At 39.2% G+C, this 27,746-nt stretch overlaps 2 protein-coding genes across 7 annotated transcripts in view; both read left to right on the plus strand.

Annotated features, from left to right (window-relative positions):
* The first annotated feature begins 2,305 nt into the window (after positions 1 to 2,305).
* Positions 2,306 to 15,378, plus strand: pidd1 (p53-induced death domain protein 1). Of its 4 annotated transcripts, none has more exons than XM_026920006.3 (16): positions 2,306 to 2,363; positions 2,867 to 3,613; positions 3,999 to 4,412; positions 5,134 to 5,292; positions 5,457 to 5,508; positions 5,599 to 5,800; positions 5,936 to 6,085; positions 6,179 to 6,352; positions 7,967 to 8,114; positions 8,220 to 8,355; positions 8,985 to 9,135; positions 9,462 to 9,585; positions 10,888 to 11,003; positions 11,666 to 11,773; positions 11,998 to 12,191; positions 14,028 to 15,378. In XM_026920006.3, exons 2-16 carry the CDS (start codon positions 3,028 to 3,030, stop codon positions 14,266 to 14,268), a joined length of 2,955 nt encoding a protein of 984 aa, XP_026775807.3. In that variant the 5' UTR covers positions 2,306 to 2,363; positions 2,867 to 3,027; the 3' UTR covers positions 14,269 to 15,378. The 4 variants fall into 4 exon arrangements, with proteins under 4 accessions (XP_026775807.3, XP_026775806.3, XP_026775805.3 ...); XM_026920005.3 differs by having other exon boundaries at positions 2,333 to 2,403; XM_026920004.3 differs by having other exon boundaries at positions 2,339 to 2,626.
* Positions 15,379 to 15,640: 262 nt separating this feature from the next.
* Positions 15,641 to 27,746, plus strand: part of slc25a22a (solute carrier family 25 member 22a) — a 28,907-nt gene continuing 16,801 nt past the window's right edge. Inside the window, exon 1 of one of the 3 annotated variants that reach the window (XM_026919344.3) lies at positions 15,641 to 15,930. The gene's annotated coding sequence lies outside the window, so the exon portion shown is untranslated. Of the gene's footprint in view, positions 15,931 to 25,775; positions 26,129 to 26,226; positions 27,428 to 27,746 lie in introns of those variants that run through there. The other 2 variants (XM_026919345.3, XM_053236806.1) reach the window with 2 other exon arrangements.

The following is a 27,746-nucleotide window of genomic DNA, read 5'->3' on the forward strand; positions in this document are numbered from 1 at the left end:
ACACTCTGTTATAGGGCATTTCCACCCGCCAATGTGCTCTTCTTGGAATGTGTTGTGAACAGTTATGACAAAAAAACTATTGGTTTTCCTTTGGCCTCCTTCTTGTACAGTGTGCCAGATAGTGCCTCGTGGAAAAGGCTTTACTGAGTACCTTGTAGGGTCAATCACAGGGCGAAAATAGGGAAAGGGCATTTCAGCTCTTTTTTTGTTGTTTGTTTCCTACATTTGGAAAAATAACTAATTTCTCACATATAATATAAAATACCAGAATTGCCTGCCTGCTTCAAAAATAAAATTCTTAAGATTCTTCTGTGATGATAGTCTCATCCTGTGCTTTTTATTCTCTTCCCCTGGGGATGAACAAGATGATAGCAGGAAAATATGTTCTTAGTCTCAGGGGCAGGGAGAATCCCAAAATAAAACAGCTGGGGCAAAGAAACAGGACAAACAATAACACAACATGTCCAGGCAAGCAGGAAATAATTAAAAAAATACCACATCATGTTGTTTCTGGTCTGGAGGATTCTGCTTTTTTCTGATATCAGTCTATTTATCCATTATTGATGTCTTCCACAACATACAATCAACCTAGTCTGTGAATTATCACTCGTAATACCACAGTCTAGTATAAGCCAGGCCTTAATCAGTATTTGGGGCATTACTGGACTTTCTAAAATATCACTATGCTTATTCAATTCAATTTTATTTGTATAATGCTTTTAACAATGGATATTGTCACAAATAAGCTTTACAGAAATAAATACATTCAAATTAAATTAAACCAAAATAAATTGTAAATATGTGAATTTATCCCTAATGAGCAAGCCAGAGGCGACAGTGGCAGGGAAAAACAACCTGAGATGAAATGAGGAAGAAACCTTCAGAGGAACCAGACCCAAAAGGAACCCATCCTCATCTGGGTGACACTGGATAGTGCAATTATAAACAAATCCCTTCTATAACTGTGTACTACATGGACAAATAGTGCAATTGTGCAACCAGTATCTTATCTGGGACTAAATGACAAAATGATATATAATGAATGTAGGCCAGGGGACTCCAAGGGCTACATGAAGCTTAGCCAGGATGGCAATGATATTTTAAAATTTTGTTACAGTGATGGAATTCACAACCCACTTTTAATAAGCTATTATATTTACTATTGAGTTTTTGTAATAGTAATTAGCATACTTGACTGATCATTTGAATTAATTTAGTAATTCAAACCTCAGTAGCTAAAAAAAACAACAAAAACAATTAGCCTGTAAATAATGTCTACTTGAACCTAATATGTTCTATTGTTGGAAAGGAAAAAAAAAACACTTAATGGCTGCAATATATAGGATTATGTTCATAAAAAAAACTCTGAGGTATGCAAGAAATTTATTTTACAGAATTTATTTTACCCAGCTTTGTAGGTACTGAATGCCAAAGCAATCCATCTGTTACATGTTATTTGGGTGTTGGATCATTCTCAGCACTGACACTGACACTGACATGGTAGTTGTATCCTAATGGGTGTTTCAGGCTAAAGAACAGTTTACCTGCAGCTGTTCGACTGTATCCTATAGGTCAGTTAATATCCTGTAGGTCAGTTAATTTAACAGTACAGTACAGTGCTTTGTCTTGTCTTTCAAATTAACATGTCTGGGTGTACAGAAGTTTCCAAAAATATCTTCTGGGATTTTTTTTTCCTAAAAAGATTAGTCATTATTTGGTTCTCTGTCACACCTGATGCAGCTCATCAAGGGCCACAAGACTTTAACATTTAAAGAAATCAAAGGGAAAAGCTTCCCATACTAACTTCCTTTATCTATTTGTTTAATTCTTGCTCATTTCCTGACCAATGATTTGTTGTTAAGATCATTAAAAGCTTAATATTTTGCCATTTTGGGCTTGGAGTGAATATGTGACAAATAACGGCTTCTTCGTAATGATCAACGCTATGTATGAAGGAAAAAGGGTGAGACACTATCACTATCCTTACTGTGAAGCATGGTGGTGGCAGCATCCTGTCATGGGGAGGTTTTGCTGGAACGGGAACTTCAGAAAATAGACAACATCATGAGGAAGGAAATATTGAAATACTAGAAATACTGAAGCAACACTTCAAAACAGGCTGAAAGTTAAAAACATGGTTGCAGCTGGGTCTTCCAGCAGGACAGTGATCCTGAATAAACCTCCACAGTTGTAACTAAGCGGCTTAATGACAGCAGAGTGAAAACACTGGAGTGGCCATTACACACATCTCCTGATCTGAATCCCACAGAAACTTGGTGGCTGAAGTGAAAAACTGGAGCTGTCCCTTTAAGAGCTCGTGTCCCGCCTCGCCCTTAAAGTTCCGCGCGTGAAAATATGAAAATGTGAGGAAAAGTGTTTGACAAGGAAGTAGCTTGCTATGTGGTATTTTACTTAAGCCATAAACACACACACGCACACACACACTCACAGGCATTTCACTGACAACATGTTTACATTTTCGACGACGAAAATTTTGGTATTTAGCCCTAAATCCACCGCGACATTGTGTGAGTTTTGACAGGTTACTTATAGCTAGCTGGCTAACGCTGGCTAGCTAGAAACTTTCCTAGCAAGACAGCTAATTAGTGCTTATTTTACCTAACCAGTGAGTTAAACTGTTTATTTTATACTCGGAAAATAACTAACTCTTAAAAACAACAACAACAACAACAACAAAGCTTTCCTGTCCTCCACACTGTAACTGTAAAGTTATACTGAATGTCACAATAAGGGCTTTACATTTAGTGCACCATTGCTTTTCAGTGAGCCAGCCCTGAACTGAGAATATAATACCATCTGTTATTATATCTGGCTTTTTCAATTTGCACCTTCCATCTCTTGACAGGCATGGGCTTGCCTGGACTAGAATATCTCAGCATGGGCCAGTTTGGTGATGTGGTTCAATCTCAGTCATGGTGCAGGAGAAAGAGACGAGGTGTCACATTTATGTTTTGACACTCCTGTTCACTTGCTTTGCAATCCAAAGCCGAACTAAAAAGAAAGAGGATGGAGAGAGAAGAAGAGTGGACGCAAGCATCCGCAGGAGACGGCACGGCACAAGACAAGGAAAGACTGGATCATTTGGGTGTAAAAGAAGGGATGACTGTGGAAAGGGATCTTGGAGAGCCCGGGATAGCATCGGATCTGGATCTGCGACTGATCAGACAGTCTGCACTGGAAGTGGTGAAGGACGGATCAGCATCAATGCGAAGCTTTCTTCATGGACATGCAGTTGGAAATGGAGAAGCTTTCAATGCCTTTACATCTCCCTCTTGTAGCTCATCTTCTTCCTCGTGCCCTTCTTCCTCTGCTCTCCTCTCCACTTTGTCTCACTCCTCTTCATCTCCACAGCCCTCTCTCGCTCCTCCTCTCACACCCTCACTAAAGTTGGATGCAGTGTTAGTGGACGGGAGACTGGTGTTGGACGTGTATCAGCGTGGGGGCGCAGTGATGCCCGCTCTGTGGGAGAGAGCTCCAGAGCGGATGAAGCGGGTACAGTATGTCCGACTGGGCTCTGAGGACGAGGAAGCACTGGAGGATGCTCTCGGTGTTCTCCCTCGTCTCACTCAGCTGCGTTCACTAGCTATTCGAGGTACATGCACACACACACACACACACACACACATATGTTGCGGTGTTCTCAATTTGACTGTTATATATAATTTTAGGTAACTGATTAGGACTTACGGGCAACATGGTGAACATGTCACATCACAATATTTGAAGGCGTTTTGCCACATTTTAATAATACTTTTATTTAATATTAAACAGAGAAAGTGGAACTGAAACATTTGGTACAAGATGAATTATAGCATCCAATCAACTACTTATTAAAGGTTATAAAAGTGTTAATGATACCTGATTTTAAAATGTAATGTGATGTATTTTATTGCAATATTATTGCACTTGTTGCACTTCATAACTCTAAGATGGAAACCATATCATAAACTCTACCCACTCTGTTCTCGCTCTCCTAGGCCACCGCTTCTACGATGCCCGAGGCGAACCCCTGCCTGGCCTGCTGACCTCTCTCCCTCCCTCGCTCTCCTGTTTTTCCCTCCTTGTCCACCTGGATCTCTCCTTCAATCGCCTCTCATCTCTCCCGGCCTGCCTGTTCTCACTCTGTCACCTCTCTGAGCTCCTCCTCTGCCATAACCTCCTGATCAGCCTGCCTGGAGAAGTGGGTGGCCTCGTGGCCCTGCGCCGTCTCAGCGTGCTGGGAAATAAACTGGAGACTCTACCTTCACAGCTTGGTCTTTTGCATGGGCTACAGGACCTGGACGTGTCCTTTAACCAGCTGACGAGTCTGCCCGATGAGCTCGGCCTCCTGAAGAATCTACACACGCTGGAGCTCTCGTCCAACAGGCTTCGAGAGCTGCCCGAGACATTGGGTGAGGGAGAGAGTGGAGTGATGCGTGCGTAGAATTGGGTCTAGATGTATGAACCCAGAACTATGAGCTATTTTTATTGCATCAGCTGTGAAATACAAATATGTAATTCTTTAGCACATACTATTCACAATTTATTAGATAATCCAGACACACGATAGTTAAGTTGTATCCTTGTATGGTCTTGAATTGTGCCTGAATGTCCTGTTCGCAAATCATTTGTTTCTTTTCTTGAGAGCTGTGACACACTATATTTGTCATTCAAATGGTTACTCGGATGATCTTAGCACCCAGTGTGATTTGTTGTTGTCTGTTAAAGCTCAATTCCTAATTTTGATTCAATTGCCACAGCAAATAAGAACAAACCTTTTTGGCATTATATTAGTGAAGAAGGATGATATCTTGTTTGGGACAAATAGACAAAATAGCACTAGACTTGGGTATCTGAAATACAGTTCTGGGCACGTACAGTACACTTTTTGAATTGGAGGAACAAGTGAAAGAAAAATACACATGAATAGAAATGTATTAGTTTCTTTAAATTGGCATGATGAAATGAAAAAGAGATTTGCATGTGGTATAAGTAAATATTCTGATCAGTAAAACTTAACTATTTCCATCTTTATTAATTATTTGTTGTAGTTTTTCTTTAAACATAAAATGATGATGGTCATATTAAGACAATTCTATCTGTCTTAATCTCTTTTTTTTTTGTCCTGTTTAGGTTGTTTACACTCTTTGAAGGTGCTGGCAATCCACAGTAATGAGTTGCGGGGCGTCCCGGAGTGTGTGAAATCCCTCCCTGAGCTGACCAGACTGGACGTACGAAATAACCCACTGGGCCGACCCCCGACCCCCCCACCACTCCCTCTTGCACCAGCAGGTTGTGCACAGTTTGACTCTAACCACATGTTACATGTTTAATTAAATCCTACATACACTAGTTAGTCACTTTAATACATCACGTGCATTTGTCTGTTTAATAAAACACATGCTGTTAGTTATGCTTTTAGTTGATGCAGGATTATGATCTTGTGTCCTTTACAGCTCAAACTGACTCTCCAATACCAGAGTTACACCTTGCCTTCAACCAACACAAGTAAATTAAACACAACAAAAGCTTTCTTGTAATTATAACGTATAAGTATGCTCCTCTCTTTGACATCCCTTGTTGTGAAAATTCCCACAGGTTTTCAGTGTCTCCTGCTGGATGTCATGTGTTTCTTCCCGGTGGAGGAGAGCTCTTGTTTCCACAGGGCTGCGTTAAGGGCTTTACACAGTTCAAATGGGCTGAGAGAAAGCCAGACAGGAAGTGGATATGGCTTGAGGAGCATGATTTCCTGCTAAGTCGTTCTTTGGAGCTGCTTCCGCACGGTGTTACATTTGACAAGGTGAAATGAAAGGGTTATTATTTGATTTTGGAGAATGATTAGTGTACAATTAATTCTGTTCTCTTAGATACTGCTGACTCTTATAAAGCAGTATCAGTTGCTTACTTCTAATTTGTCTTTTCTTATCTTTCCCAGCCTGTAGAAGTGTGCATTCCCTACCACAGGACTCGTAAAGGGGAGGTGATTGTGCGCAGGTATGATGGTCACTCCTGGGATACACTACCCACTCAGACCAGAAGAGGGAGCCACAGGCATAGCTGTAGGCCACGGGGTCGACCTGCGCGGGTAACACACATCACTAAATATCCTCTAACCTGCATTGTAGGCTTTATTTATAAAACTCACAGTGATATTTTTTCGCGCTGTGTGTGTGTATAGCTGGCGTGCTGCACTGTGATGCACTTCTCCTGGTTTGTGGCCGTCTCTCGTCCTGTCAGAGACTGTTGCTCGGTATTGCCAGAGGGGGCGCTGCTGGTGTCTCGCTATGACCCTGGGATCAAACTCACTTTTCCTCCGAACTGCACAGCACATGCGCGCACCGTCACACTGCAGGTGTGTGCCTCTATTAAATACATCCTTATATGGGGACTGATCTGTTTTAACCATAAATTATAATATATCTACGTGGTATTTATAACACTGCAAATATCTCTAGGTGTATAATAGGTGCACAACAAATATATTCTAGCTTGCACTCTTGAGATGTTTATGATCCCAGAGCGTTGTTTATAAAGCTTGTATGCTTATATTTGTTGTTAATATTCATGGATGCTAATCAGGATTTGTGCAATCTTAAATGGACATAAACTGTTCTTATATATAAATGCACAAAAATTACACCAAATCTTTTTCTGTGCTCCTGCAGTGTTTGTTAGTGCATACTCACTTTTTTCCTGATCAGGAACTTTTAGTTAGACTAGTGTTAATTAAACAGGCTGAGTGATTTCGTTAATCATTGAAAGTTAATGTCAATTATAAAAATGTAAAGAACGTGAAGAAATGAACTATCAGTATGCACAGCACTGAGAGGATAGGGCGCTACAATATTTCATTTGGAGGAACGGAACAAAAGATTTGTTCTGAATATTCATTCATTCATTCATTCATTCATTCATGATCTTCAGGTTTATCCTGATCAGTGTAGCAGCCTATCACAGGAATACGGGTGCGAAATGGGAATACACCATGGACGGGATACCAGTCTATCACAGGGCACCATGGACACACACATACAGTGAATATTGATTACTAAATAACAAAATCAGCAAATACATTTACTGAAGTAGAAACTCCCGACATTTGAGTTAACCTTTCAGAAAAAGGTATCAGTATGTTACTTACAGTTTGGCTTCCACCTTACTGGTCTAATATCGTTCATAACTAGCATTTTATAACTTGATTTTAGAAAATAATTGTGTGTTTCTGACTATCTGTGATGGACTGGCATTCCATCCAGGGTGTATTCTCGCCTTGCGCCCAGTGTTCCCCGGATAAGCTCTGGATCTACCACGACCCTGACAAGAATAAAGCTGTTACTGAAAGTGAGTGAGTGAGTGAGTGAGTGAGTTTTGGACTATTCTACAGACCACAAACTCAGACCACAGACCACAGGACTTCACATTCATCTTCATGCATATGTGGAAGCCGTCTTATAGATGCCCTGATACTTTTTCAGTCAGTCATTTTTAGCAGACTAGAATAACATCTGGGTTTGTGTCAAGCTGGTTTTTTGACACTGTCTGTTGTTACAAGCGCTTTGTAAGTAAAATAGGATGGAATTAAACATGTCCTGTGCATTGATGTTATACCTTCTCTAATCCTTGGCAAGATAAAGTGACCTATTTCACAAAGATTACCCTAAACTTCACCCTAAAACTTTGACTTTTTGTAACTTTTTGAAGTATTAAAATCATTCCGTTATCACAAGCCCTTGCAATATGCATATTGCAGTATTTACATTTCCAATATTTCGATAATTTCAAAAAGATTTTGCAGCCCTAACAATGATGTAAGCTTACTAAAACAGCAAGCTCCATGTGTTATCAATGTCCATGTTATGAATATTTTAGTGTCTGTACTGGTCCATGAGCCATGTAGTTGATGTCTCTAGATAGGTTTGTTAAACAGCTCGGTATGTTGTAATGATAAATTCTTTGCTATACGCAGGTGCTGCAGGTGGCACAGTCTGAGGTGCAGGATCTGACTGGAGATCCACACGCCAGTGCTAGCCCCCTCCTCTGCCTCTCCCAAACTCCCAGCATGCACTTCCTCCAGCCAGTCAAAGTGCAGATCCCCCTTCCTCCTGGACTTACTGGTGCTCAGACTATTTCTCTTTCTCTGTCTGTTTCTCTCTTCCCCTGTTCTATCAGGTAAGGATAAAGTGTATGTGTTTCCGTGTGTGTGTGTGTGTGTGTTTTAGGACTTACAGTGGATATGTCTCGGCTGCACCTGCTGCATGGTGACCCTGTGGCTCACACCTGGACTGATGTCACTGCTCAGGTGTCTCTATACATCACACATCTCTATGCCATCTTTTCTGTCACACACTTCTCATGGTGAGTCATGAGACAATGCACATAGGTTTATACTGTCTAATGCAGCAGTGTAATATCCTGTGTTGTGGGTTATATGATTTGTGTATGTGTGGTTACACCATATTTTCCACTTTGCTAGACTTGGATTAAAGATGCAGTATGTAACGTTTGTGATGGAATTTCAATATTATTGAGAACTTTGCCGATGTAATATCTTCAACATAAATCAAAAAAATTTCTTTATTTGCTCACGAACAAGACTGGCACTTTTTGACTGACACTTTGTCCTCTGTGATTGTTTTTCCTGCTTGCGCCCCCCTAACTTGCAGCCTGAATGGTCAGGAGGTAAAAAAGTGATGTCACTCTGTGGGTCTCTGAAAAGTGCCTTGTGGCCCACAAGTGATTCCCATAGAATTACTTGTTAAAAAAAAAAGTGCATTAGTGGTTCGGTTATTTCGAATAACTAGAGAAGTCTACAAATCCCCTAAAGTTACATACTGCTGCTTTAACACTTAGTTACTGTACACTGTAATACAGTCACACAACCTTTAAATGTATGACTGTGCTCAATCTTTGACCTATAAGCTGGTCGTTTGTTAATGGTGTGGGAAGACTTATAAACATCTGTGTGTGTGTGTGTGTGTGTTCAGGTACTGGCTGTGGTACACCACTCACAGCTGTGTTAGTGGAGTGGTGAGGAAAGTGTACCACAGACTAAAACAGTTCAGGGTTCAGTTTCTGGTGCTGCAGAGAAAAACAGACCTCACACAAGTGCTACTGCAGTGTCTGCCTTCAGATAAGGTGTGTGTTTGTGTGTGTGTGTGTGTGTGTGCGCGCACGCAAACTTTCAAAATAATCTATGTGTATTTACATGCTTATGATATTTTGTTCTTTGAAAACCATATAACATCATTTGGGCATGTTTCTATAACCATTAGTGTGACAATTCACAGTTTCTTGCTTCGGTTGCCATGGTAACATGAATAAATTATCAATTGTCCAGCTTGTCAGTAAGACAGGAGGAATGATAACACTTAACTCATGAAATCCAAAAAAAATTGTGACACCCCTAGTTTTTTGAGTAAGTGACACATGGTGTGTGTGTGTGTGTCTTTGTCTTTGTGCAGGTCGACAGTAGGTTAGCCTCTCTGTCAGAGCAGTATGATGGTCCTCAGCCTTCAGATGTGTGTAACCTGTTGGAAGGAGAGCAGTTCTTTGCTGGGTTTGAGAAAGGCATCGACATCACCTCCGGTGTGCTCACACACACACACACACACACACACACACACACACACACACACACACACTGTACTCCACATGCACACTAAGGTATAGCTGTTAAACCAGACTGTTAGGAGTATGCTTATCTGGCTGTGTTTGTAATTGGGTAGGAGATCATATTCGTTCTTGGGTTGGGTAGCATGTGTATGAATAGTTTATAAACCAATTGTGCCGTAGAAGTTGTAGATGAAACTACACACAACCACAAACCAATTGATGGTGTTGCAGATTGTTATTGTTATTACTATTATGTAACTGTACTGTATTGTTATTACTATTATGTAACTGTAAAACTGAACAATTTTTGCTTTGGAGTTTATCAATTTAGCTAACATCGGTGTAAGTTGCTACATTTGATCACTCCAAAATACACCAATAGACTCTTCTTTTTCCCCTGGATTAAAAAAAAAAGAAAACAGATGAACAAGTCAGCATATGAATATGAAATGATTGACAGTTGCATAGGTGTTTTGAACTTTCTGATATTAACTGACCCCCCCATGGAAGCTCTGCTTTCTTTCTTCCTGTTCTTGGACAAAGACACATAATTGCATTTAAAAGTTCTTATGAAAGTGTGAGCATGGTGCACATGGTGGTTAGTGTAACTCTATCTAAGACAAGTAATTTGTGATGGGACTATATTGAAAATGTGCTCTGTACTGTGCAGGTCTGTAATTGTACATGTATCTGTAATTCTATTTTTGTTTCTTCTCTTCTTTTTTTTTTATCTTGTTGTGTCTTATGTCTGTGGCACCTCTCACTGTTGGTTGGGCTGCTTAGTGCTTTAAATAGTATATTTATTGGACTTTCACCAATTAACAAACAACAACAACCACAAAAAAGAGAACATTCATTAATCGATAAATAGAAAAAACAAAGTAAAATAAATTTTTAAAAAAATTTAAAAAGACAGCTCATTTCAGTTTTTAAAACACAAAATGCAGTTTCAGAATACAAAAACATACTTCACACTTTATATAAATAACCAGTTTTGGAGTGAGAAATATATGTAAGGTATTCCAGTGGTACTAGTTCCATTAATACTTTTTGCCAGCCTTTCACAGAAGGGGCTAATGGGACATTTCTGGTTGAAGCAAGTAATAAAATTAAAAAAAAAAAAACTTTATTGGTCCTACAAAGAGTGGAGTTAACTTTGATATGTTCATCACTAAGGCTGCTGTTCATTAGGGACAGATACCCAAGTTAATTAATGCCCATGTTCTGTATAACATTTATAAAACACGGACATTGGTTATGGTTATGTTCTGTCAGATCGACCAGACTGTAGAGAAGGCAGACTATCCTTCACCTTCTACTCTCACTTGAAGAACATCAAAGAGGTTCACGTGTGCCCGACACACCAACAAGAGGGAACTGTCCGAGGACAGGTGAGCATGAACTGTCTGGACTGTGCCTGTATTTTTAGTCCCACATTGTTGTTTACTGGATACAGCTGAGATTTCAGACCAGACCAGACCAATATGTTTAGTTAACAAATCAATTAGTAAATGCTTTAGTTTCGTGTACATGTTACTTTATACGTGAATTCTATTCAATTCAATTCAATTTTATTTGTATAGCGCTTTTAACAATGGACATTGTCACAAAGCAGCTTTACAGAAATAAATGGATTCACAAAAATATATTGTAAATATTTGAATTTATCACTGAATTTATCCCTAATGAGCAAGCCAGTGGCGACGGTGGCAAGGAAAAACTCCCCGAGATGATATTAGGAAGAAACCTTGAGAGGAACCAGGCTCAAAAGGGAACCCATCCTCATCTGGGTGCAACGGATAGTGCAATTATAAATAAATCCCTTCTATTATTGTGTACTATATGGACAAATAGTGCAATTTTGCAACCAATAAATTCATCACTGAATGAGGTCCCATTTATAATTTATATCAGAGACAGTTGTGGCCCAAGCAGATTCTTTATTCTCCAAAGACAAAGCATTTTGGAAAATAGATCAGTCTTTCCACTAATGCGCAATAATTTCATATGTGGTTACCCAAATGTGTGTGTGTGCATGTGTTTATTTTCTCAGGTATCGTTCTACAGAGGTGAGGTACCCAGTGACCTGCCAGAGGAAGTGGCGCAGAAAAGGAAAGGCCACGATAGCCAGTGGATGGCTACGCTCCCCCTTAGACTTCCGGTAAGATTCACAGAGTGAATACATACATGGTGGTAAACAGTTTAATGCTGATTGCTGCTTTAAAAAAAAGCAAATCATTTTTGTCCTAATGGGTAAGATCAGGACAGAGCTTCATCGCCAGAGAGAGGAACCCAAGTGGAACTTGCTTTTCTCTGCTCAAATCCACTACAATTCGCACCTGACTTTTCTCATACAGTCCTACACTCATATTCTCACACACACAGGGTGTTGACCAGGAGGGCAGTGTGTATGCAGAGCGGCAGTACCCTCCGCTAAACCTCGGTGATCCTGAGAGCGGCTATCTGACAGAGACCAACTTGCTGGCCATCTCATTACGCATCAGCCAGGACTGGCGCAGCATCGGCATCAACCTGGGCATCAGCTATAAGGAGCTGGATCGCATCCAGTTCAAACACAGGTGCGCATCACAGGAAGTGCTGCAGAGGCAAAGAGAGCCTGTGTGCCACAAGATGGCGCTGTTAATCACGCTTCAGTTGCTGCTGGCTCTTAGGCTTTTTTAATATCTGCTCATGCTGTATAGATATATGTATATATATATATGTATATATCGATCAAACTGTGAATACCAGGCAAACATATTTCTGTGAGTAGAGCCTTAATATTAAGGATTTAGACTTTCAAAGTTAAAGGGAACATATACAAATACATTAATGTATAGATGTGTATACGTGTAAGCAATTTCTGTGTACATGTGTAATGTGGGTTATGTCTGATTAATCGGCTTAGCTAAAAGCAGATGACAAAAGACAAAAACTAAGCATGAATATGCATGAGTATTATTGTTTAATCTCTTCCCTGTCAGTCATCGTGGGCCATCTGGGACACTGCAGGGGATTGTACATCCACACACACACTGAGAAGCTCAGTGCATTGTCTGTTTTTTCTTCCTCGCTCTCCAGAATCTTCTCCATGTCCAGTGTTGCGCAGTAGAATTTCTACAAGTGCATTTCTCCATAGCAAGATGGTAGTGTTAATGTTTTATCAACCAAGTAGAAGAGTACAGTTGATACACAATATGTAAGACACACCACAGACCGTGCTGTTATATGAAAATAATACATGCTGAGGGGGAGTGATGCAGCACGATGCTAAAGCAGAGAGATGCTACCCCCCGAGGTGCATTGTTTTTGGATAACAGCATGGTCTGGAGTGTGTTAGTCCACTTATAGCACAGCAATTTGCCAACAGTTACAGTGTTTAATTTATTAATGTATAACACGTTGCACATTTTACTGGTTTACAGTTAGATTTAATTCTGTGGAATGTCTGAGAGACAAGTTAGTTCCTGTTCTCACTTATGTGATAAACAGTCATTCCCTTAGTGGCCTCTCTCTTCTCTCTTCTCTCTCTCTCTCTCTCTCAAAAAACACTGCTTGTCATTTTTCTGAGAAACTAGAAAGCGTAAACTCTTCTATCCTGAAGACTTTCCTGTACTGATAAACTTGGCGAAGCACTGTGACTGTTACAAAGTGCTTACAACCCAAATCCGTTTATTAAATCTTTTATTATTAGTCTTAGATTATGCTGATTGTACAAGTGCCTGTGTTTGAGCTGTTACTATAGAAACAATAACATATTCGAACGAGCACATGAATGTTAAACTGTTGTTCTGTGCTGTTACACAGAAATAATGGAGAACCTTCTGACTTGATCAGATTTGAGCATTCAACCACACTGTGGTATAAACGTGTTAAATCCATCAGTTATGTATGTCTGATGATTTGGCTGAAGCACAAGTGACTGAGGACTACTGGCTGTTACTGAGTCACTGGCAGGCAGCTCCATGGTGCTAACACAACGATGGGCCTTCCTTTGATTTTTTTTTTCTTTTTTAATATGTGCACATCAATCATTTATGTAGTTAAGTTATGTTTACTGTGTAGCTTGTAGTGTAGCTAACTACTTTTAACATATAGTGTTGCTTGAATCTTTAAATTGATATACTTTCAAGACTCAACCTACTTCTTTAACTTTCTTTTCTCAAATGGAAAAGTAATTCAATTATTAAAAAATAATTCAATTCAATTATTAAAAAATAAATCAATCCAATGCTTAAACACCTAGATCCCACCTAGAGGTCACACTATATGAATTACATACTAATGGCTAATCCAGCATTTAGCACACATTAATCATGCAATTAACGAATGTCTGAATGCACCAGAGTGGCTGTGCACATTCAGTCCCATACCATATGGCTGAGAAAGCACTGATCTTGCTGTGTGTTTTTCAGAGATAACCTAGGAGCCATGGTGTTGGAGATGCTCTTCCATTGGGCGAGAGGGCAGGAGAAGGCGGGAGCAGGAGCGGTCCCACGGCTCATCGATGCTCTAATTGAGAGCGGGAGGCGGGACCTTGCTGAGGAAGTGGAGGATATAGTGAATCTGGGGAAAAAGAAGTACACAGAGTCCCTGAAGAGAGTGGGCCTAGAGACAGAGACTCCAACAACCTCTACTCGGTCTCCATTAAGCTGACATAAACGCACACACACACACACACACACACACACACACACACAGAGAGAAGGGAGACATCTCCCAGGTGCCTAATGCACAAATCAGACTAATGGTGCTGGCCATTGTACATTTAATATTTAAAGAGCCAATTATTTAATATAAGACACACACACACACACACACACACACTTCTCTGCAGTGTCCCTGCTGTCAGGTTTTCCACTGTGTGGTCGTTGCTATGGCTGAGCTGCCGTTGGGCTGAATCAGCTCCTCACACATGTCTGCTGAACAAACTTCTTCCACTCTACCTCTCTGTCTCCTGAAGCTTACAACAGCCTTGTGTTCACCAATCACTAACTTAAACTGGAATCAGACAAGTGCACTAAAATGTTTATATTGCCAATGTGTTTTGACCATTTTGTGATCACTGATTGTACATGATTTTTATTTGAACCATGCCCGAACTACGCTACACTATGTGGCCAAAAGTCTGTGGACACCTGACCATCACACTCTTTCCCAAAATGTTTGAAGCATATAATTGTATAGGATGTCTTTCAGGATCAGGATCAGAATCTCTTTAATAGCCAGTGAGCTTTAATACATGAATTTGACTTGGTCGTGGCCTTGTATATCAAACAAAACAAAGAAACCAAAAAAAAAAAGAAAAAACCCCACCATGCTAAAAAGAGAGCTTGCAGTGAGCTGCAGCATTACAGTTTCCCTTCACTGGAAGTAAATGGTGGATCCAATAACCTGTTCCAGCATGACAATGCTCCTGTGCACAAAGCGAGCTCCATGAAGACATGGTGTGTGAAGGTTGAAGTGGAAGAACTCGAGTTTCCTGCGCAGAGCGCCTGATCTCACTAATGCTCTTGTAGCCGAATGAACACAAATCCCCACAGCCACGCTCCAAAATCTAGTGGAAAGCCTTCCCAGTAGAGTGGAGCTGATTATAACAGTAAATCAGGAACAGGATGTTCAGGGGTGTAACGGTCAGGTGTCCACAAACTTTTGGCCATGTAGTGTATGAGTGTATAATGTTTGTTGACATCTTAAACAGTCTCTGTATTATGTTTTAATCTGACAATTTTGTTAACGCACAAAAATAAATGTGCTGTGAGATAATCCTAGCCTAAGAAGAATCCCAAATTGCGCACTGAACAGCATGTAGGTTTAGCAGCACCTGTCATTGCGCACTATGTATGTAGTGCGCACTATGTAGTGCACAAGTATGCAGAATGGGATGAGGCTATGCGTCCTAGTTATTTTTACCTCCAAGGTCACAGAGTGCGGAGCAGGCGATGTCGTCATGGTGACGCCGTGCTCATCGCCCCGCCCCTTCAGCTCGGGTTGTAATAACGGGGTCTAGCACAAGGGGACGCAGCTCTCTCTCTCTCTCTCTCTCCTCTACTCTTCTCTTCACTTCTCTTCTTGTCATCCCGGCGCTGCATTCCTTTCAGCTCTCACCTCTCCTCCTCAGCTTCTCGTCCTGTCCTCACCAGTCTCCGCGACCGCCTCGTTTTCTTCCTGGGGGTTTGTTTTGGTTTCCCCCCCTCTAAGGTTACAGACAGTAGCTGACGACGGTCGGCTTTAGTCGGCTTTAGTCGGAGCGCATCGGCAGGAGTGGAGAAGACGTGATTACGGGTGTAAAGACATAACGGGACGCACAGCACTACGGTATGATCGCGTTAAATCCTTTACTGACTCGCTGCAGTGCCATGTTTATGAGATCAGAATGCGGAATGATGAAGGATGCAATTTTAATGAGAGTGCGATACACACACACACACACACACACACACAAAGGTGCTGGATGTGTGCGTTAATCCGGAGGAGTAATAATGCATTATGAGCGGTGTGGGTGTGGATGTGTGTGTGTGTGTGTGTGTGTGTTTCCCGTTATGTGGCACTGTGGGATTCCCTGAAGCTTTTCTGTTAGAAGGGTTGCCATGGTCACACACGGTCCTGTCATACAGCTCCTGTGACCGGTTATAAGCGCTTAATGAACATCCTTCTCCTCTAACACATCTGCTGTTTCATGGCTGTTGGGCCTGAGGAGTCTTGTAGCGCGAGCAGATCATCATCCGGGATTCCTCACTGCATTCGCGGTTGTGTGCGCTTTTGATGGATGCTCCCTAATATCTCATAATAATAATAATAACAATAATAATAATAATAAGCTGGTAATGTTTAATATTCAAGGGGCTTCCCAATGTACTGTCTGCTTCAGAGAGCTGTATAAACGGGATCTTTGGGATTGGATATGGGATTGTTAAATGGGGGATAATAAAAATAAATAAATAAATGAATGAAAACAATGTTGCGGTAAGCCGGAGCGACTCGTCGCGTGCCGTGCGCGTCCCCGACACGCCTTAGTGCGCGCTCCCGACTCAGGAAAACGTGACCCTTTTCGGCGTCCAGTGGTCTAACGGTGCAGATACACAGCAGCAGCAGCACGTCTTCACACACTGATCACAGTGTCTTCGTCTGAGGACTTTGCACTTTGAGTCCGCTTTTAGGAAAGAAAAAAAAGAAAAATCCAGCACCTTTTGTATTTAATGATTTGCATGCAGAAGTCTTTCTATCAGAAACCCTTTCAGGAAGCCAACAACCCTTAAGTAGCCTATACACACCCCTTTCATACATAAATTATTTTAAAACATCCAATTTTTATTATATATACATATATATATATATATATATATATATATATATATATATATATATATATAAATGTATTTTGACTTTTAAATCAAAATCTAACTTATAATAAAAAGTAAGTAGAAATAGCATGATTTAAAAAAAAAATGTGTTAACAAACAAAAATGGTTTACATTCATGTCTAAAATATTTAACGCTGATGACCAAAATGATAGAAAATATTATTTTTCAAATATAATCTTGACAAAATTTTTTCTTGACAAAAAAATTTCAATAAAAAAAGCTAGTCTCTCTGGCAGAAAAAAATATTTGTTTTATTTAATTTAAGATTTTGTGTAGAAAGTTTGTAAAGATATATCAGAGACATGGTGCAGTGGGAAAGGTAAAAAGTCTTCCAGAGCAACAGAAATAGTCGAGAGAGTACTTTACTGATCCCCAAGGGCAAATTTGGTGTCACAACAGCCACAACACAAGAGCAACAAGGAAGACTAAGACTTACCAGTTCACAAGAAACTCACAATATACCACAAATAAGAAGGAATAAATATATACATATAAATATCTCTTCAAGTTATTTACAGAGTGAGATTCCTGTACAGATTAACTGTATGAAAGCTTCTCAGGTTTAAAACTACATTCTGATGAGCAGCCGTGGTAGTGTGTGTATAAAAATGTAAAGTAGTCATATGTAAAGTGGCAAAAATTCAGGATAAAACTTTATGTTGAATTACACTACGTGATTAGGAGATGATGATGTACATCTGATATTTTCCATAAGTGTGGACATGATACATGTCAAATAAAGGGTCAAATATTTCTTTTAATAGCGCAGATTGTTTGCCTGTAATATCATTATTAACTACCAGTGCATGCAAGGGTGTAAAAGTAATCAGAAAACAGATCACTCATGACATAAGATTTACAGATCAATTACTTAGGCTCTGTCGAAAAAAAAAAAAAAAGTAAAAGTTCAGTATGACATTAAAAGACAACAACATTCACACACTTTTCTCTGTCTGTTTAAAGTTATACTTGTTATGCATCAGGGCTTTTTATAGTCAGAGACCCTTTTCAGTGTAAACAATTTCCACTGATCTCATTACAGATTTATAGTTTTATAGTTACAAATTATTTTAACGTTGACTTTAAGACTTGACAAGTGTGTACCACATTTACAGCTTTTTATCCCTTAAAAGTCCAAACCATTTAAACTGTAGTAATATTTAGATTTGTAACACTGCACTGTAAACCCAATCAACTAAAGTGACCAGGCAATTAGGCTTATAACAATAATAACATAATAACTATAACTTGTTTGATAGTGGTTGATCATACATGTGGCTTACTGAGAGCCACATGGCTATAAATTGCCTCCATCCCTCTGGCCCGCTGAGACCTTCGAGCGGTCAGAGGTCATCGGATGTGTCCCGTTCGCTCCGCCACTCCAGTGGCACACACTCTGGATTAAACTTGGGTGTAGGTGTACGTGTGTAGCTTGTTATTTTGAGAATTCCCAAATGACACCCTTTAGAGCAGCTGCTTCAGGCTTCTAGCGGACATACAGAATATGCTCGTTTGTCCACCTGGTCACATTGCAGTCATTGGGGTCAGAGGACATCACCAGATATGCATGGTATGGTTTTCAGCAGAGATTAGGCTGAAGGCCGTTTCCTTGTTTCCCAGACCGGTGTCCCTGACTGACCAGGTGACAAACAATCAGACACGGGGCTTTGGTATGAGTTGCATTCTTACTGTATTACGAAGCAAAGCAAAAGGAAGGAAATCTACTTATTGCTTGTTAAGCTGCTGAGGAAACAGTCACAACTACTGTTGGAAATAGTTGAGACAAAGGTTGAATAGTTCAGCAGGATTAATAATGATTAAACTGAAACTCATGACAAGGCTTTATGATTAGATTTTAAGTTTTAGAAATCAGCTTTTTAAAATGAGGCTTTAAACTGAATGATTTTGCAGTTGCAGACAAAAATCGCATGTCATAAAAGAATTATTTGGTTGTGAATTGAGCTCGGTGGTTTTATAAAATATAGTGTGATATACTCACTGGTGGCTGATTTCGTGCCATTGAAGCGACCAAAGACAGCTGACGTCAAAATTCTGCTACACTGCTACAAGGCTCATCTGAAATCCACCAGCAGGAAGACAGCATAGTATTAGCTTCAAATATGAGACTCACGGGCTAGCTTCAAATATGAGACTCACGGGCTAGCTTCAAATATGAGACTCACGGGCTAGCTTCAAATATGAGACTCACGGGCTAGCTTCAAATATGAGACTCATGGGCTAGCTTCAAATATGAGACTCACGGGCTAGCTTCAAATATGAGACTCATGGGCTAGCTTCAAATATGAGACTCACGGGCTAGCTTCAAATGTGAGACCCATGGGCTAGCTTCAAATATGAGACTCACGGGCTAGCTTCAAATATGAGACTCACGGGCTAGCTTCAAATATGAGACTCACGGGCTAGCTTCAAATATGAGACTCATGGGCTAGCTTCAAATAGGAGACTCACGGGCTAGCTTCAAATGTGAGACCCATGGGCTAGCTTCAAATATGAGACTCATGGGCTAGCTTCAAATACGAGCCTCACAGGCTAGCTTCAAATATGAGACTCACGGGCTAGCTTCAAATATGAGACTCACGGGCTAGCTTCAAATATGAGACTCACGGGCTAGCTTCAAATATGAGACTCACGGGCTAGCTTCAAATATGAGACTCATGGGCTAGCTTCAAATATGAGACTCACGGGCTAGCTTCAAATATGAGACTCATGGGCTAGCTTCAAATATGAGACTCACGGGCTAGCTTCAAATGTGAGACCCATGGGCTAGCTTCAAATATGAGACTCATGGGCTAGCTTCAAATACGAGTCTCACAGGCTAGCTTCAAATATGAGACTCATGGGCTAGCTTCAAATACGAGCCTCACAGGCTAGCTTCAAATATGAGACTCACAGGCTAGCTTCAAATATGAGACTCATGGGATAGCTTCAAATATGTAACTCACAGGCTAGTTTGAAATATGTAACTCACAGGCTAGCTTCAAATATGAGACTCATGGGATAGCTTCAAATATGTAACTCACAGGCTAGCTTCAAATATGAGACTCATGGGCTAGCTTCAAATACGAGCCTCACAGGCTAGCTTCAAATATGAGACTCACAGGCTAGCTTCAAATATGAGACTCATGGGATAGCTTCAAATATGTAACTCACAGGCTAGTTTGAAATATGTAACTCACAGGCTAGCTTCAAATATGAGACTCATGGGATAGCTTCAAATATGTAACTCACAGGCTAGCTTCAAATATGAGACTCATGGGCTAGCTTCAAATACGAGCCTCACAGGCTAGCTTCAAATATGAGACTCACAGGCTAGCTTCAAATACAGGACACACAGGCTACCTTCAAATGTGAGACCCATGGGCTACCTTCAAATATGAGACCTATGGGCTAGCTTCAAATACGAGTCTCACAGGCTAGCTTGAAATATGAATGTCTCATGTCAGTGGTGAAATAAAATCCTGACTTGCTCATATTTATTAAGCTAGCATCCCTCATACAGTGAGTTACCACACATGCTAAAATATCCTTATTATATGAAGCTTTTGAAGAAGATATTCCACGTTGTCCTCTTTTCCCCATCCATGAACTGCTCCAATCTCATCTTATCCGCCTTTTAAAATGTGATTTCTCTAGGCATAATGTTTCTACTATTTTACACAGTGCTGGTTTCTGTTTATGTGACTCCATTTGCTGCACAGATCACTCTACTTTATATCGTATGTAGAACATAGTAATTTTTCTTTAATCTGAAGTCGATGGGTAGAGCATCACATAAACTGGCATGGGGAACACATGCGATCGCACATTGTGTTATAGGATTCAGGTAAGATTATCTTGTACAGTGTGACAAATAATAATCATACAGTGCCATCACACGCCTTACAATCAGATCTTTTTTGACCAAATTCATGTGAAACAAAGAATACTATAAGAAGAGCATGACCTAAGATCTTGAAAGTTCAGTAATCACAGTCACTGTCATCTTTTTTTAATGCTGCGATGGAGAATTGCAGAGAAGATGCACCTGCTTCAAACATGAGATGCATGCTTGCTATGCTCAAGAATAACAAACTCATTCTTAACCACTGATGTCTGTTATACTGTTCAGTGTCCGGACCTGAGTCTGAGATTTCCATCAGCGCAGAGCATGTTTAGGTAAATGAGGATGCAGGAGTTCACTGAATCAAAGTGTGTGAAATCCTAGATTCTACTATATGGCTTAGGAGATACTCGAGTATTTAACTGAGCACACAGAGGCGGGATGGGGATATGCCCTGGGTTTTCAGCTCAGGGCCATCTTGTCTAGAGCTAATTCTCTGAAGCATGACATTCCACAGTAGTACCATATACATGTCCACCCTAAATAATCAGGACATAGTACTGCAACTGCTTTCTGTCTCTTTGTCTCTCTCGTAGTTGCACTAATGTTGAGCCTAGTTCTCTGCAGCACACAGTCATTAAGTCAATCAGTGAGCTTTATCACTGATTAGCATTGGTTTGTTTTCCTGCGGTCAATGTCTTCATGGAGTTGGCATTCCCTCAAGCTTGAGTTAATCGTCTTTGTTTTCTGAAAGAGGTCAGAATGAGGGAATTCACTGTGAAGAGCATTTTGGTCCGTTGGAGTGCCTGACTCCCGTCTGTTCAACACATACAATAGGTTGCATTTATATAATGGGTAGAGTGTGGAATTTTAAATGTGTTTGCTTTTTGGTGTTTGTTTTTTCTTGGACAAATGATAAATCCATTAGCTAACCCACTAGGCAAGTAAAAGCTCCAGTGTGCTAGGCAAAAAAAATGGTGGCTAATGTAATATAATAATGTATAGTGAGCTAGTTAAGTGCATTAACACAGCCTGAGGGAAAGGACTGAGTATATGATTATTGTTCTCTTCTGACATGGTTTATGAAGTAGCACATCATGTTTGTACTCCTGATAAAAGGTCAGCAAGTCTCTGGGCAATATTTTGGCTATGAGCTGTTTTGTTCCATCCTCACATCACATGTAAAAGTATTCAAGTCAGGCTAGCTTCTTTATTTTCCCTCCATGTGTGTAACTGTGAAGTGACTGTTACTTATATAGCTGGAGATTTATATAACAGTGTTGTGCTGGACTTTTTTGTTTCCCGTATGTTCCAGTTCTGTCCTGGGCATTAGGGGTGGGCGATATGGCAAAAATATCGTATCACAATATTTCAAGGTATTTCTATGATACACAATATGCGTCATGATATACAGGTTTCCTAACAAACTGGCAGTAAAACAGTACGCATTTAAAATAACTCCTTTACCTTTAAATATTTGTTTAATGATGTTTTTATTTAATATATGCAAAAATAAATGAATATGTGTAAAAACGTAACATTAACACTTAACAATTTTAAAGATTCAGACCGTAGAAAACTGCTTCCAGGGATTCTAATGTAACCTTAAACATTCATATATATATATATAATTAATTTTTATAATTTTTTGATGATGCTTTTATTTAATGTGTACAAAAATAAGTTAACACTGAAAAGAAAAAACATTTTATAGTTTTAAAGATTCAGATGGTAGAAAACCTTATCGAATCTGCTTCCAGAGATTGTAATGTAACGGCAAACTTTTATTAAAAAAAGATATCACGATACTCACGATATCTCTAAAAAGTGTATCGTGACATAATTTATCACAATATTGATATTATATTGTCATATCGCTAAGCTATACTGGGCATCCAGGCTACTGATTTATCCCCCCCTGTGGACTTGTTTAGAGCTAATACCTGATTTTATTAAAAACTAAGATTAAAGTAGCATGCACGTCACAGTTCTTCAATGAAAAGGCCCAATACTGGCTGAATTGGGGATTATTAAGAAGGATTGTGTGTATTGTAATAGTTGTGGGTGAGATTCTGGGTACAATTAATTTATATACTGAAGCAGTATATGACCATACATAGTCCAAGTCTCCATACATAGGGCAAATTAACACTTTCTAGCAAAATGTCTTTCAAAAATTTTCATACTTGGTGTGCATTATATATATATATATATATATATATATATATATATATATATATATATATATATATGTATGTATGTATAAGGTTGCGATGGACTTTAACAGGAAACATGGCAAGCACATCACACACAACACTGCTGCCAAACATATTAACAAATTCAAAAAGACAACGCCCACAAACATCCACTGACGAAACCACAACCGATATGGTGCTGGCAAACGTAGTCCCCTATGTATGTATGGAGACTTTTGGGACAGCCATTAGTATAAAAGTGTCTTTAAATGTGAAAAAGCCTATTTTTATTCCTTAACATGCTTTGATTACACAGAGCAAAACAAAAAGCTAAGAGAAACAGAGAGATTACAGGTCATATCACCTTTTATTTTCAACTTTGGAATCTGGACCTTACAGGAAACTGTAAGGATGTAACTCTTGGAAGTCACATTACACCCTTGTAGTTAGGTTTATAGCACCACATTACTGCGACTTCTTCCGTTTTATATCTTTCACCAGTTTGTGGAGTGGCGTGTGCAATGACTTCATACAATAATAACAGCAAATAAGTAAATAAATATAAAATTACAGGCTTCGACAGTGTCATACTGTATTATAGAAGTAGGTTTATTAAAATATTCTTAGGTACGTTTTTATTCATGGGACAAAGTTCTGGCAATCCACAAACAAAATATGACTATTAATTAACTAGTAGATTATATATGTTAGTTAAATAACAGGCAGTTTTAACTTGCAATAGATTTCACAGCTGAATGAGTTTCAGATTTGTCAGCCGTGTTCCTGGGACTCTCATGCAGCTATTATGTAAGGGATGAAACACAACAGGGCTTGCTGTTATATTACAATAATCAATGACAGAGTGATGTGATGCCATTACCACCCCGAAGCTGATTGTTTTCCAATAACAGCATGGCTCAACATCATATATTCCTCTTATTCGACGTCATTTTGCAATAGATTACATTTTTAATTTATTAATGAACAACAAATCATACTATTTATCCGTTTATAGTTATGTTTAATGTTATGTTAACGTCTGTGAATCAACTTAATTCCTGTTCATCAGCCTCTCTTTTTCTCTCTCTTGAAATGAACAAAACAAAACCTTAAAGCCCTTGATCCTGATGACCTTCCCATGTTGGAAATCTTTACCTCTGAATGTTACAAAGCCCTGACACTGGAGACTCCTTCCAAAAATGCTACGTGTACATCTCCTCAGAGAAAATCTCACCATATAAACATACAGATATTTAATCTGTTTATAGATATACACTCCTGGGCAAAAAAAAGGGCCAAGCCCAAAATGGTAAATATGAAGCTTATAATGGTCTTAACAACAAATCATTGGTCAGGAAGTGAGCAAGAATGAAACAAATGCACTCCTGAGAGCTCCTGTGCCTCCATTTACTGGTTTTCTTTTGCTGCAGTGAACTGTTTGTTTGGGGAAAAGCTAGAAACAGGGAAATTCACTTCTATAGTCTTCTTGTATGCAAAGTTAAAATCATGATAATGATTCAAATGTTTGATGTCAAATTCAAACTAACACACGTCTGGGTGTACAAAATTTTCCAAAAATATCTTCTGGGATTTTTTTTTTTTTTAAAGATTGGTCATTATTTGGTTCTCTGCCACATCTGATGCAGCTCAAGGGCCACAAGAAACCAAAGGGAACAGCTTCCTATACTAACTTCCTTTATCTATTTGTGTAATTTTTGCTCATTTCCTAACCAGTGATTTGTTGTTAAGACCATTAAAAGCTTAAAAATTTGCCATTTTTGGCTTGGCCCATTTTTTTTGCCCAGGAGTGTAGTGAACAGTAATGTATTAGGTTGAGTGCATTAATACAGTATAAACCCGAAATTCACCTTACAGCTGTAACTATTATCAGAGATACTGTAGACAATTTATCAGCACCTTCTGACCAATCAGATTTGAGAATTTATTAGCGCTGAGGATGGAACAGGGATCGTTATAGGATTATAGATCAAAATAAGGACACTTGAGTCTTATGTTGCATTTGAATGAGACAAGCTGAAATGTATTTTTTTAATCCAGTCTACGAGTCTATGATAACGATACTGTCATGCCGTTAACGTTTATCAGCACCAACTCCAAGTGTTCGAATCTTTAATGTTTAAATATTTTCAGAAGGTTACACAGGCAAGGTGGTGTCTCATTTGATTGTATCAAGACTACAGTTACTTTAGTCTGAACAATATTTATAACTCCGTTTAGCCTTTTTTTTCTGTCATGTTCTCTCTCTCTCTCTCTCTAGCTCTCGCTCTCGCTCTTTTTCTCGATTCACCTCTTTGGCTGAAACCATGACAACTAAAAAGGCAAGAAAGAGAGAAAATGAGCAGAATTCCCACTTGCATAGTTCACACCGTTTCTTCTTGATGCTGTATCATGCACAATTGTGATTTTTGATTTTATTTAATCTTTTTCTGTTCACTTTGTGCCACTCTTTTCTTAATGATGCACTATAATGACAGTGAGCATGTAAATACATTACAAAAGGAAGATATGACTCAAATAATGAATTAATATAAAAATATTAAAACCTATTACTGCAATACACAGTAATTTCTGAACACTAAATGGTGTAGTATAGGAAAAAAAAGAGGCCTTGTTTTAGGAATAATGAATAAATTGCAGTTTATAGCTCAAAGCCTGTGACTGAGAATAATATGATTGTGGGGAAATAACAGTTTTAGCTGAAATAACTGCAGTCATTTGGTTATGTGATCATTGTAACAGTCCTAATAAGAGCATATACTCTGGGAATGTGCAGTGCATAAGGTGACTTGATAGTCAAAGTTCAGAAGTTTCTTAACTGTTTCAAAGTTCATAGTGCACTAATAAACTGTAGCACTATCACACTCCACCCCAACCCCCCCTCCACACACACACCCTCCTGTCTCACTCCAAGGTTTATTTCATTCTAAAGTTGCTTATTTGCTACCTCTGTTATCTACCCATTTGCTTGTCTGTTTCTGTTTCAAGTGGACCCATGTGTTTGTAATTTTTCTCTTTGGGACTGTGTTAATGAGAGTGAAAGTTAATTAACGTGTGTTTGTTCTTTCTGCGGTTGCTGAAACAGTTTCAACATCTGGTAGGTCTCATTCTTTGCATTCACTGTTTGACATTTTTCTGAGTAGGAGCTCTGCATTTCACCACACACACACACACACCACACACACACTTATGGACAGCTGTGTTGGCAAAAATCTCATTGCATAACATTTTATCTGTGATATTTGTTCAGTGCTTTGCTTACTTGCCAACACTGACCTTATGTTCATGCTTAACGTCAGGTTCTGTGTGAGCGTGCTGCTGAAAGCACGTCATCAGCTCTTTTTTTAATTATTATTGATTATTTACGTCCTCTTAAGACTGGAATTGGAAATGTACAAATTATTGGGTCATTGAAGTTTACTGTCATGAGCTGGATATTGCTGTGATTTAACAAAAAAAAACTCTTTAAACTCTGTATGTTCGTCTTGGTTCTCTAGGACTCCTTCATGTTGGCTGCTATTTACTGTATTAATTATTTTACTGCACTGCTGAATTCCCAGATCTGGTTGGTCAGAAGATGTTGATTAATTCTCTATAACAGCAGCATAGGCTGTAATTCTAAATTGCAGGTTTATATTAATGCACTTGTCCTAATACCTTATCATTTCTATTATAACAGTTCATTCACAGGGACTCAAATTTATAAATAAGTTGTTATTTAACATAAAAATGTATAATCATTGATAAGCTGCAGACTTCCAACATTTTAGGAAGGATTCTCCAGTGTTAGTGCTTTCTAACAGTTAGAGGTAAGCCTCGTCCTTTAATTTTTCCACCATGTGAGAGGCTTAAGAAAAGATTTTGCAGTTTGCCGATTCTCAGTAACATGACAAACTGCTTTTTTTGTCTTATTAACTGCAAGAGAGAGAAAATAAAGAGGCTGGTTGAGGCAAGTGCTTACATGTTCTGCAAACTTTCCACAACATTAAATGTAACTATAAGTGGATAAAAAGCACAACATTTTGTGCTAAGCTGCATCACACCTGTTGTTAATTGTTTTCCTAACATCATGTCCATAAGTGTTTTACTTCTTACTTAACGTACTGCTGATGTACTGCTTATCAACTGTCACTTTGTTTAGTTTTAGTAGTAATGCTATCTATCTATCTATCTATCTATCTATCTATCTAGAACAACTTATTTACAGACTGGTCATGGATTATGCTTATTATGTTAAGAAGCTATAAAAAATTAAGCATGGAAAAGTCACTGATTTGTTATTACATGTTTTGCTTTACAATCTTTTGTGTTTCTTCAAGTATGATGGTGGAGAATTTAAACATCGAAGGGAGAATGACTGAACAAGTACAAGATGGAATTTGTTTAGAGGTTTAAGGTAGGAAGGAATAGAAGAATGGAGTGATAAGAGAAAGGCAAAGAATGGGTCAAAGGACAAGGTCAGAGGAAGAGTTCAGGAGGAGAGGAGAAAGAGTGGGACTAGTGTCAGCATATTCCCTCTCAGGAAAACTGTAAAGAATAGTGAGCACTGAAATGGATTAGAGAGAGAAAGAGAGAAAGAGAGAGAGCGTTTATTTCGTCTGTATGTTTCCCGTGACTTGTTTTGAACTCTGCTGTTGGTGTGGACCAGACAGACGCAGACACAGACACACACATTGATCGTGAAGAAGTGATGACCATGAGAGATTGGAAAGAGA

Source organism: Pangasianodon hypophthalmus, chromosome 9, assembly GCF_027358585.1.
Source record: "Pangasianodon hypophthalmus isolate fPanHyp1 chromosome 9, fPanHyp1.pri, whole genome shotgun sequence".
Lineage (NCBI taxonomy): Eukaryota > Metazoa > Chordata > Actinopteri > Siluriformes > Pangasiidae > Pangasianodon > Pangasianodon hypophthalmus.